This window comes from Gastrolobium bilobum, unplaced genomic scaffold (genome assembly GCF_033153095.1).
Source record: "Gastrolobium bilobum isolate Gb01-03AN ecotype WA unplaced genomic scaffold, APGP_CSIRO_Gbil_v1 utg22478, whole genome shotgun sequence".
NCBI classification, from domain to species: Eukaryota; Viridiplantae; Streptophyta; class Magnoliopsida; order Fabales; family Fabaceae; genus Gastrolobium; species Gastrolobium bilobum.
In genome coordinates, this window is record NW_026897084.1 from 116,968 (window position 1) to 129,758 (window position 12,791).

Here is a 12,791-nt window from a genome sequence, read left to right on the forward strand (position 1 = left end):
TAGATAATGTAATTTTTGACATGAGAAAATCTACTTTTATGTGATACGTGTGAGTTGGATTTTTAAAATTAAATGTAATTAATCAAAACACTACACATGTTTAAGCTGTTACACTAAATATGAAAAATCCTGAATTCTCAATATTCATCTTATACTCATTCATTGATGGTTGCTTAAATCTAAGATACCATGGCAACATATTGATCTTTGAAGAAACCTATTGGAAGCTCAAGAGAAAGATGATAAGTTAAATGAATAGAAAATGTGACAAATGTATTTCAGAATTTGTTTTAAAACTCGCCCGATCATCAACTCAGTTGAGGTATTAAGTCACTGGATCATTGGTTCAACCAATGTGTTACTAGTTCAATCGGTTTAATTAAATTTATATTAAATTATATAATAAATATATCATAAGGTGCATTTTGACCAATAATTCAAGGTAGCCTAATGGTAAGTGATAACACTACTCATCACTATGAAAAGTGGAATATTTTCTCTAATTGACCCGAGTCTGTTACTTTCATTATATGTCCTTACGGACCTTGAGGTCACCACCCCAAAAGCTAGCTCAAAGGGTGGGAGTGCCCAAGGCCTTATAAACCCCACATTAGTTGTATAGGCAGCCAATGTGGGACTTGTAACATTGCCACCCCCTTTAAGGGTCGACGTCCACGGCGGCTTTCACTCTATCGACACTGACCCGACGGTAGCCCTTTCCCCTCTGAGGCGGCTTCACCCACCTACCAGTATTCAGTGCCCAAATGCACCTTAATCTAGCCTATAGGTAGCCCTTTCTGTGGCCTCAACTCTCAATGAAAGCACCAATTGTTACGGACCTTGAGGTCACCACCCCAAAAGCTAGCTCAAAGGATGGGAGTGCCCAAGGCCTTATAAACCCCACATTAGTTGTATAGGCAACCAATGTGAGACTTGTAACTTGTTACAAACCTTGAGATCACCACCCCAAAAGCTAGCTCAAAGGGAGGGAGTGCCCAAAGTCTTTTAAACCCCACATTAGTTTCCTATACAACCAATGTGGGACTTGTAACATTGCCACCCCTTTAAGGGCCGACATCCACGACGGCTTTCACTCTATCGACACTGACCCGACGGTAGCCCTTTCCTTCTCTGGGCGGTTTCACTCACCTATCAGTATTCAGTGCCCGAAGGCACCTTAATCCAGCCTATAGGTAGTCCTTTCCGTGACCTCAACTCTCAATGAAAGCACCAATTGTTACGGACCTTCAGATCACCACCCCAAAAGCTAGCTCAAAGGGTGGGAGTGCCCAAAGCCTTTTAAACCCCACGTTAGTTTTCTATACAACCAATGTGAGCCTTGTAACATATGTCCTCCGATTATATTAACCAAACTATTTTAAGAGTACTCTTATAACATTTTTTACTAGCTATAAACAGTACCTTTTATCTTATTGAAATATAATATTACTTCATACAGTTTTTATGAATTTAAATTTTGATTCTTATATTTTTGTCTATTTGGATTCGTCTTTATATTTGTTTCTTCAAAATCCAATGTTTTACGGCCTATTATAGTAAAAGATATAAATTCATATTATTTTTTGAGCAGAATTTACAAATTAAATATCAAATTCCAGATGAATAGAAATATAAGAACTGATATTTTTAAAATAAGAATGAATACCTTAACAACAGAAAATATACAAAAAATACCTAAAAAACTACAGATTGAAAATTAAATAAATAAAAACCATAAGAAAAATTTACTTTAATTTTCTTATCCTTTTGGTATAATTTACGAATACATAAGAAGCTAGTATGTCTGTTAATGTCAATGACCCAGAAAAAGGGGGTTTACTTGGGTAACATATATTAAAAAAAAAAATCCCTATAAAAGTTGATTTTAGGTGTAACTAGACAGCCCACTAGCTAGGACATAATTATGATGTTAATTGATTTATAATATGTTTATGCAATTTTGTAAAATAAACTAAGGGTTTTGCATTTGTCATATTACATGACAAAAGTTGAATTTTCTATACATACATTGATATTTATGCTGTAATTTTTTTTTTTTTTAAATGGTGGACTCCACAGTGATTGTCTCTATAGCATGACAATAGGATTGTCCTACAATATGATACTTGTTTTTTCCATAAATAAACTAAAGACATACTTTATGTGAAGTACTTAAAAAATGGCGTTCATTACGTGGCTTCTTACCTGGTTATGTTTTAGGTCGACTTAGAACTAAAATGGACAAAGCTTTGCTGAAGACATCAATAACAATATCAACTTACTTATCATTACAGCAGAAATGTATATTACTTTCAAGCATGGGTCCTCTCAAAACCTCATAACGGTGACTTGTAGGTGGGGTTATACCCATCTCCCTTTGTGACCAACTCAGAATTGTTAATCAGAATTCAGCCGCAACCATCCTTTTGTTGGAAATAAATAAAAGCAAATAATTAAGCTTTCTTTTTCAACCCAAAGATAAAAAATGCTATTCTATTTTTGCAGAAATATTAGTAAAGGAGACTTGCTATTATATGATTACGTTGTATGCAATAAAGTCCTTTTTTTTTTTCTCCTTTCTTTATTGCGTTAGTTATCATAGACCATTTGAGAGGCCATTTTCCGTCAAATCCTACATAACTACCCATCGACATCTCTAATTTTTTAACCTTCTAGCTGTCAAATAAAACAACGAAGTTTACCCTACCTTTGAACAAACTTTGAATAATAAATATAAAAGCTAAGTAAAAAGTAAAAAGCAAAAAGCTTTTTAATTTGATAATGTATTAACCTTGTCTAATTTTAATATATCATTTAGTGTAAATTTATTTTCACATCATCATTTAATTTTGTACGGATAAATTTTTTTTGGTACGGATAATTTACTATTTAATGGCTTTAATCATATTAACAATTGCATAAGATATAAGTGCAATTTTTTTATATTAATATACATTACAAGTTATATCTAATTTATTTGTGATATGTGCGTGTATGAGTATTACTAAAACTCTTTGTTCATGTTTAACCCCCACCCCCCCCCCCCCCCCCCCCCCCCCAAAAAAAAAAAAAAAAATCCTTGTTCAATTACATTAGAGGAATTAAATCAAATAAAAGATCTTTGCGTAGTTTTGTTTGAATGTCGTGTGTCTCATTGAAGGGTATATAATATGAGAAAAGTGTTTATCATTTTAAATAACATAAATTTGTGTCATTTTAAGAGAGAGATAGACACAAGAAAATATTTTTTTATTTAAAATTTAAATTAAAAAAAAATACTCACTTTCTCTTTGATGATTTTTATTCCTTGTATCTATCTCTCTTAAAATGATATAACTTATATCATTTAAAATGACAAACACTAAACCCGTATAATATATATACAAAGCGTAGTTTTTTGTTTTTGTAATTTTTTTTTGGAGATTACAAGGAAAAAAAAATACAAAGCATTCTCTTCCGCCCACCAAAACCAAAGATTTTTCTGATTGGTTTATTAGTTCAAGGGTTCAGCTTACCAAACACAGTCAAAACTTGCTTTGAGTAATGAAGAAAAACAAATTAAATACTTATGAGGAGGGGTTGAATTAACCTAGTCAAAATTGAAAAGAATATAAATTTATACTCATTATATATAATTTTTAATTTTTAATTTGCAAAAATCGAATAAAGAGTAATATAATAATAAATATAGTCAAAATTATTCCAGCATAAAAAAGTGATGAAAATACAGAAAACTCATACCCTCCAAGCTGACTAAACAGTTGTTAGAATTAAGAATATCTAGCAAGTACAGGATGTACGGCTTAGTTGCTGCATGAATTTATACTAATTTTATATTTTTATATTTGTTTATCTTAATATACCACATCAAGACTTTTAATATTTTAAGTTTATAAAGATAATAACCTTATTTATTATTATTGTTATATTTTTTAAGGGTGGCAATTAGTGTCATTGGATCGTGTTTATATTGGCTCTAGGTCTGATATGACACAAATACATTAAACATCAAACAAGATGAATGAAAATTTGTGTTAAATTTTTTGACATGAACATGATATTAATAATGGAAAATACAAACATTATGTTATAGGAAACTCATTGAGTAATGCTATAGACATAAACTAAGATGTAGATTCACATGTTTTAGAAAAGAAAAAAGAAAAATGGTTACACACAAATCGATGGGTCAGTAGAAATTTAGTTTTTGGTTATGCAATTGATAAACCCATTAATAATGTCAATCTCAAAATATCTTATTTGTTATGCAAATTTACATAACACAAATAAAGTGTCTTGAACCTTGATTTTACCAATGTTGTAATAATGTGAAAGAAGATTAACGTGGCTCGTCTTGTATTTGAGGGTTGACATGCATTATAACAAAAATTTAAAACTGGATCAACTTAAACATAAATTTCTCATGTCATATTTGTATCGTATCAGTTAATCGCGTTGAAAATTACCATTCGATTCCAAATAGGGATGACAATTCGAATTGATATAATACGATATGACATAAATTTCACATAAATATGAATACACTTAACACAAACTCAATATAAATTTTAAAATATCAAATATTCGACACAAATACGAACCCTTATTTTTACGGGCCGACATGACAAAATATAAATAATTTATTAATCTCAAAATATGTCATTGTTATGAGGATTGACACGATACAATAAAATAAAATAATTTGTATATTAAATGTTGCTTTCACTTATATCGTATTGAAATGACATGATATAACATAAATAACTTATAAGAAGATTAACTTGGATTGATTTCGTGTTTAATACTACAGAATTTTTGTGTGTTAATTTTGCCAAAACATTTGTGTCGTATTATGATTGAAAATTGCCACTCTTAATTCAAATCCTGGTATATCACTGCTTGTTCTCTCATCGTCATCTCGTGCATCTATCTCACTGATAATTGATAACTACTAGGTATATTCATGTATAGGAATTGTTAGTTTGTACATCACAATTGTTACATTATTTGTATATATTTTTGTTCGAAAAAAAATTAAAGCCTATTAAAATGTGTATTTTTGTTTATCTCACCATCATTATTATTTTTTTGGATTTCCAATTAATTTTTACACGTTAATTATAATAGTATGATCAAGTTATTTATATTTTAAGGAAAAAAATATTCCATTTCTTTATTTTTTCATTAATTTAATTTTATTTGTTTTCGATTAATGAAAATTCTTCATCCTGTTTGTTTCGGAAGAGTGCGAAAGATCTCTTTGAATCTTAGGTGAGTTATTTTGAAGATTTAAGTTAAAAGGTTTTTATAAATAAATATAGGGAAAAATGTTTCCGCAGTTAATGCAAAGAATTTATTTGCATTTATTTCCAAAGCGACGTCGTTTTGATATTTAAATCTTAAAAAATTATAAATATAAAGACTATTATAATCCTAAAATAAATTAAAATTACAAAAACACTATAATTTCCGTCCCAAAACGACGTCGTATTGACTTAGATAACTTATCTGCAGTAACCACAGAAAAAATGAACCCATAAATATATTCACCTGCAGTTAAGTAGACAATAACCTCTAAATTAAAATTTAAATGAGAAATTTGCAGAACTTCATGATTGTATATTTATGGAATAAGCTCCACCAGAATTTTTTTTTGGGAGTTAGGCAAGCATTTATTACTATTTGTGAAGGGCTTAAAAAATACAAGATACTTTAAAAGAAATTTTATCAAGATTGGGCGTTAAATCATAATTAAGCCACTTTATCCACACTTTTTACTTTTTTATTTTTGGAAATATTTCAAACGATTTATTGCTTCACAACTAATCTGATATGGAGCGGGTCCAGGATTAAGGCTTTAAATCTTTTCCAAAAGTGATACTGGAGAGATTCGAATACATACTCTCATCCCTATCTACTTAACTCACATGCGCCAACTAAACTACCACTGTTTGATAATTTCCACTATTACTATGGGATCAGATCCTTTCATGTCAAAATTTGACATGACTTTGTCAAATTTTAGATAGCAACATCCACTCAGATATCAACCATAATTAATTAAAATAATATTTCGTTTTACGAAATATAATAGATTACAATTGGACCGTTCATCAAATCATTAAACATGTTCATAAGATGAATTTTCCGTCTTTGACACACAAAAATGGAACTAATATAATATAATATATAATAACAGAATAGGAGAGATTAAAAAAGGAATTCAATAATACTATGTCTTAAACAAAGAAAGGGTAAGTATTGAAAATGTGAAGAAGGACAGTGGGACCCCACCTCATTGAAGAGTATTGACGTCAAATTGCATGTTTAATGAACACGTGGAATGAATCTAATATAAGGTTAGTCGAAGTTACTGCGAGCGTGAACACACGCACCCAATAATAATAATGATAATAAAAAAAAGGCATGGGTAATGGTAATAATAACGAAAGGGGTCCTTTGCCTGCCAATGGCGCTTGGCGGGTTCCACGACCCTTCTTCCTTCTGTTTCTGTTTCTGTTTCTCATTTCCATCCTCTTTTTTTGAAACTTATTTAAATTTCTGACTATTTTCTCCTCGGTTAACAACACCAACACCAACAACAATTTACAGATCCCCAACATCACCAATCTCCATACCAATTTCCACCATTTTTTTTATCGCATAACATTTCCTCCACTCTCTCTCTCTCTCTCTCTAGATATGTTAGTAAGTGATTATAAAAGCACAAGAGCTTTTTCTTCTTTTGCTTCTTTTGCTTCGTTTTTACTTATTACCCCTTGAGGTGTTGGCTTTCTCATTCATTATGCTTAGTTTTCCATTGCTGCATTTGAACGCCCAGGCACAGACACCATGATCCACCGCCAACCTCAACCATTCTTGTTCTTCTTCTTCATCTACTCCAACAACAACAACATCAACAACCCAATTTATTGTTTTGGGTATTGTGTTCTTCGATTGACATGGGCTGCGGAGGCTCCAAGGTGGAGGACCTTCCTCTGGTGACACTATGCAGAGAGCGAAAGGAGTTCCTCAAAGCCGCATCTGAACAACGTTACGCTCTCGCCGCAGCCCACATCGCTTACTTTCACTCCCTCAGGGACATCGGCGACGCCCTTACTAAATTCGCCGACCAAGACCTCTTTTTCTCCGGTTCTTCCTCTCCGGTTCTCACATTGCCCTCCGATGAACACAAACCCAAGAAGAAGAACAACACTTCCTCTTCTTCCCCTTCCATTTCCATTTCCCACGCCGATTCCCTCGAGGAGGGCTCTCACTTGCATTTGTCCTCTGGATCCGAATTGAGCTCTCCTTCCTCCGATCACATTCACCTTCACCATAGCCCCGAGCCCAAACACAAGCCCAGGCACAGGCCCAGGCCCGACCCCGACCCAGAGCCCGATACACCACCTTCTTCTTCTTCTCCTCCTCCTCCTCCTCCTTTTGAGTATCACTATTATCATCCCCAAGATTGGAACCAACCACCCGGGATGAACACTTACGCATACTACATGAAGAGTTCTGCACCTCATGGAAAGTCGATGGTGTACGAGGAGGAAGAGAGACACGTGGCAAAAACTGGGCAATGGACCTCTGATTCACCAAATGGGTATGGTTATGGTTATGGGTATGGGAACGGTGGTTTCTTTGGGTCTCCGGCGGGGGATTACAGTTATTATTCTCAGGCGGGGCCGTCGTCTTCGCCGGCTCCTCCTCCTCCACCTCCGGCACCGCCTTCGCCGCCTAGAGTCTCCACTTGGGATTTCCTTAACTTTTTTGACAGCTACGATTACGGTTATCAGGGAAAGTACGGGATTGGATCGATTGCGAGTAGTCCTGATTCGAAGGAGGTTAGAGAAAGGGAAGGGATTCCTGAATTGGAAGACGAGACTGAACATGAAGTTGTGAAAGAGGAGATTCGTCACAAGGAGAAGAAAAAGTTTGCAGATGAAAAGCCCCAAAAGGAAAAAGTTGTTAAAGGCAGAGACTTCGGTGAGGGTACTTCGAATTCCAAGGCAGTGCCGTTACAACAAGTGAGTAGCAGTGAGGGAAGTTCCAAGACAGTGCGGTTCCATGGCAGTGATGGTAGTTCTCTTTCACATGAAAAGGAGATTAAAAGCAGTCCTGATACTGTTGTTTCTGAAAGCTCTCCCGAAGGGAATGCCCGTAAGAAAGGGGTGAGTTTTGAGGTTGTTGATGAAGCAACTGTTACAGCGGTGGATGGTGAGTCTTCAGTGTTGAGTAGCGTAACCACTTTGTCTGCTCATGGAACCAGAGATCTCCGTGAGGTTGTTCAGGAAATAAGAGATGAGTTTGAGACAGCCTCCAATTGTGGAAAAGAGGTTGCTCTGCTGCTTGAGGTTTGCAAACCACCTTATCGGTCAAAAGTTGCTGCATTTAGAGGTATGCTTGTAATTAATGCTTTTTTTTTTGGTGCATTCTGCATACTACCTTACCTAATATTGGATGGACTTTTTCATATAGCCATTTATGTGTCTGTGACTGTTAGTATTTCTATTATTTGCTTCTTCTGCTTCTGTTGAGACGTGAACCTGTTGAGGAAGAAAGTGGGAGGGAGCAGGAAAATTAGAAAAATATGGAATCTATGCAATCAAGATATTGCCTCTTTGCAAAAATATATGAGTAAGGCAGTAAACAATTGATTCTCACCCCTATCCTTGCAAATCAAGAGCCTTGTGTGCACCGGGTTTGCCCTTTTTATGTAATGAAAATATTAGGTGTACATTGGTTATGGATGTTAGGAAGTAGAAACCAAGCATCTAATACCATGCAAAATTTCCTTTTTGATTCTTTTCGCTTCAGCAGTGTGCTTATATCTTGCTAGAATAAACAAGAGTTATGCAATTTGAAGATCATGTTATGGACACTGGTTACCTGTGTTTTACTATATTTATGCAACTCATCATACTCTCAACACTATTTGAAGAAGCTATTTACTTCATTAAATGGAAGCAGGTTTATTATAAAACACTGTTGTTTTACAACTTTCAATAATAGGCTCTTGTGGTTTGGCAAGCATGAGTCCACGGGCAGAATGTTTTTTATACTGAGTGTTACCAATTATATTGAGATGTTATTTTACTCCCTTAATTGACAACCACTCTTTTTTCTTTCGTTCTATTTACTTTTCTTCTCTCCTTAAACAAGTAATCTAGCTAGTAGAAACAGAGTGCAGGCTGTACCAGATTGCATGATAAATTGTTAGCAAAGTTGAATAATTATAAGGTAATTGTATTTTTCATTACGCACCTTTTGGCTTTATATTCCCATACATAGAGTGCTTCAAGAAAATGCAGGTGCAGTTTGATTTAAAGATCAAAATTAATGAGTCTTTTAGATGAATTTTCTACTGCATATATTTTTTGTAAGGCTTTATTGATAAAAAAATTTAATTTTTGTTCTAAATGTTACTGTTTTCATATTTAATGTCTTGTTATGTGTTTTTATGCAGTTATCTTTTCCAGGATCTTGCAGATGGTAGCACCTTCCGGGTTACCTTCGCATCCTCCTTCTAGGCCACCAATACAATATTCTTCTAGGGCAATGAAATTGGCAAAAGCATACTGTGGGGAACCTGGGGATGACTTCAAGGCCAATACGGAAAACCTTTCATCTACATTGGAGAAACTTTATGCGTGGGAAAAGAAATTGTATAAGGAAGTTAAGGTATGAAAATGATTACATTGAAATCAGTCAAGACTCTTTAAACTGAAATGATTCATGAAGTTAGAAATGGTTTGAGCTATTGATAATTTGATATCCATCTTACTAATTTGCTATATAACCTACTTTCTGAGGACAAAGGCTTCTAAATTTCCTATGATATAGTTTCCCTTTCATACTTTCGTTTTGTTTGAGAGGAGAGGATGTAATGTGAAACTTCTTAACTCAAGAACATATACCGTTTAATGTCAAATATGTCATCATTTTCTATTGTATGTTACTTGTATTAATAAATGACTTTAGATAATATCATACTTTGCTAATTTCAAATTGTGCTTATATGTTAATATTTTTGTACTGTTCTCAGGATGAAGAGAGGTTGCGAGCTATTTATGAGAAACAATGCAAGAGACTGAAAACATTGGATTATCGAGGTGCTGAAACTAGTAAAATTGATGCTACTGAGGCATCAATAAGGAAGTTGCTGACAAAAATGAATATTTGCATCAGAACTGTTGAAGCTATATCAGGGAAGATACATAAATTGAGGGATGACGAATTGCAGCCTCAACTTGCAGAATTGATCAATGGGTATCAAATTGCTTCACTTATTTACTATGCTAATAATATTCTGTCAGTGCTTGGTAATTTCTGACCACAAACATTTAAATTCTGATAAGAAAATACGCTCAAATGCATTTTTTTCTTGGTTAATATTTCAAAGGGCAATTTGTTAAGTCATGGAATGTTTGAGCTTGCAAGTTAAATGCTTTGGTGTCACTATTAATGCTGATATCAGAGCCCTCCTGAATGCAAGAGGCCGAGAATTGATGGTGACGAAGTACTTAATGTGCCAACTCAGACATTCCCTTGAGGAGGTTTGTCTAAGATGGATAGAGGGATGACACGGAGCCAATTTATATCTTTGAGGGACTAAATGGATGAGAAATAGGCTTCAGTGATTGTCTCTCATCACATGGGAAGTGGTTGAAGACTAGTTTACACGTCATTATTAGTATTATACTTGGTTTTGGATGGCAAAATCTATTGTTTTTTCCTTTTAAGTTAGAAGTTACGAAGCTATTGATTTGACGAATTGCCTATTTGTCAGCAGGTTAATAAGAATGTGGAAATTCATGCTCAGATGCCACCAGAAACAGTTCCAAGCTATCATGGAGAGTAAAACTCAGTCGCTTAAGATTAACACTGGTTTGCAAAGAGATGAAGGTTTGAAGGCTATCTTAGAACTTGAAAAGGAGCTTCTGAATTGGTGCAGTCAGTTCAACAATTGGGTTAAGACTCAAAAATCTTATGTCAAAAATTTGAATGAGTGGCTCATCAGGTGCCTTCATAATGAACCTGAAGAAACAGCTGATGGTATTGTCCCTTTCTCTCCAAGTCGGATTGGAGCCCCACCAGTTTTCATAATTTGCAATGATTGGCATCAAGCAATGGATAGAATTTCAGAAAGAATGGTTGCAGATGCCATGCGTGAATTTGCTTTAAAACTACATGAGCTATGGGAGAGGCACGATGAGGAGCAACGCCAGAGAATAAAAGCAGAGTATCTCACAAAGGACTTTGAGAAACAGATTAGAACTTTGCGTTCACAAATGGGAAGCTCAGAACATGAGCATGATAAAGTTTCAGGAAAGACTGCATTGTCGAAGCTTCATTCTGATAGTGGTGTTTCACCACTGGATGATCTAAAGGTGGATTTAGATTCTATGAGGAAGAGATTACATGAGGAGAGGGTCAGGCACAAAGAAGCCATTAAGCTTGTTAATGATGCAGCTTCTAATAGTTTACAAGCTGGTTTGATTCCCATTTTTAAGACATTAGAAAGTTTCACTTCGGAGGTGGTGAAGGCTCATGAGCAAGTCAGGCTTCAAAATGCTGGGGACTCGTAGAGATGCTGGCTATTTGGTTTCTTTTGACGTCATGAGATTGCATTTACTAGTGTGGATTGATTGGGGAAGTATAGAGAGCACATGGAAGATTTAGAACTAACCACCAGTTTTGCAGCTATAGTTAATCTTATTCTGTAGGAAAGCACCCTTTGATATACCCTGAAGAGGTTTGCTTTGAATAATTTTCAGCAATGAAGGCCTTTGGGTGCCTAAATGTCAGGAAGTGGTCATATTGAACACAGCTCCTGTTACACCCAATCTACAGTTAGGTAAAAAATTTGTACAGAAAAATTCATTTATTTGTTGATTGTTTGTAGTTGATTGTATATGTTGTTGCACATGCTTAGGAGTAGGATCTTATCAGGAGGAAGCAGGGGATGTTAGTAGAAGTTTCAAGAATGATCTAGTGAATTAAAACATGCTTTAATTTCCTGCAGTTTTGATTTCTTTCATCGTCTCTATTACTCTGTTGTCCCGATTTGTTAAATGGCTGTTCCACACTGAACTGTGCTATGCTACTCATTTTATTTACACTATAAATTTCTGTACTGTGACACCACCTTTTTTGAATTCTTTGCATGTAATATTGGTGCACTCTAGTCTGGACACAATTTGGTTATATTAAAAAAGATATTTCAATTTAAATGTTTTCAATACTCTCAGGCAGTATAAGATAATCAAACGAATTTCCCTACTGCACTCTCTTGTCTGGAATAATCATGAGGCTCAATAATAAATAATTTTCAAAACGTAACAAATACATATTGAAAACGTAATTTTTATAACACTGACGAAGTAATTTTTCACAAAAAAAAAAAAAAATCAAGAGAGTAATTATATTAAAAATACTTAAAAAGAAAGTTTACAATTTTTAAAATACACCCACATCTTAACAAAATAAATATTCAATCCCACACACATACACACACAAAAACAGATTAAAATTGAGATATGCTAAATTTTCTTAAACACCAGTTTAATTAAAAAAAATTAATTTTCTTAAGACAATCTAATTAATAGAGTCGTTAAATATGCAATATGATTGCGAGGGTTTGAATTTCACTATTAACTTCACCTCCTTTCTCTTTTCATTGTCTCTTCTTCCACAAGATTTTACTATAGTGTTCGGTGTTCCCTTAAAGTAAAAGAAGAAATTAGAAAAGGAAATTAATTTTTGATGAATATTAACTGCAATTG

The 12,791-nt window shown here is 34.2% G+C and overlaps 1 protein-coding gene across 1 annotated transcript; it reads left to right on the plus strand.

The window, feature by feature from the left end:
* Nucleotides 1-6,602: 6,602 nt before the first annotated feature.
* Nucleotides 6,603-11,985, plus strand: LOC133304012 (protein ROLLING AND ERECT LEAF 2-like). The gene is made up of 4 exons (XM_061503981.1): nucleotides 6,603-8,403; nucleotides 9,473-9,687; nucleotides 10,052-10,275; nucleotides 10,799-11,985. Exons 1-4 carry the CDS (start codon nucleotides 6,963-6,965, stop codon nucleotides 11,592-11,594), a joined length of 2,676 nt encoding a protein of 891 aa, XP_061359965.1. The 5' UTR covers nucleotides 6,603-6,962; the 3' UTR covers nucleotides 11,595-11,985.
* The last annotated feature ends 806 nt before the right edge of the window (nucleotides 11,986-12,791 follow it).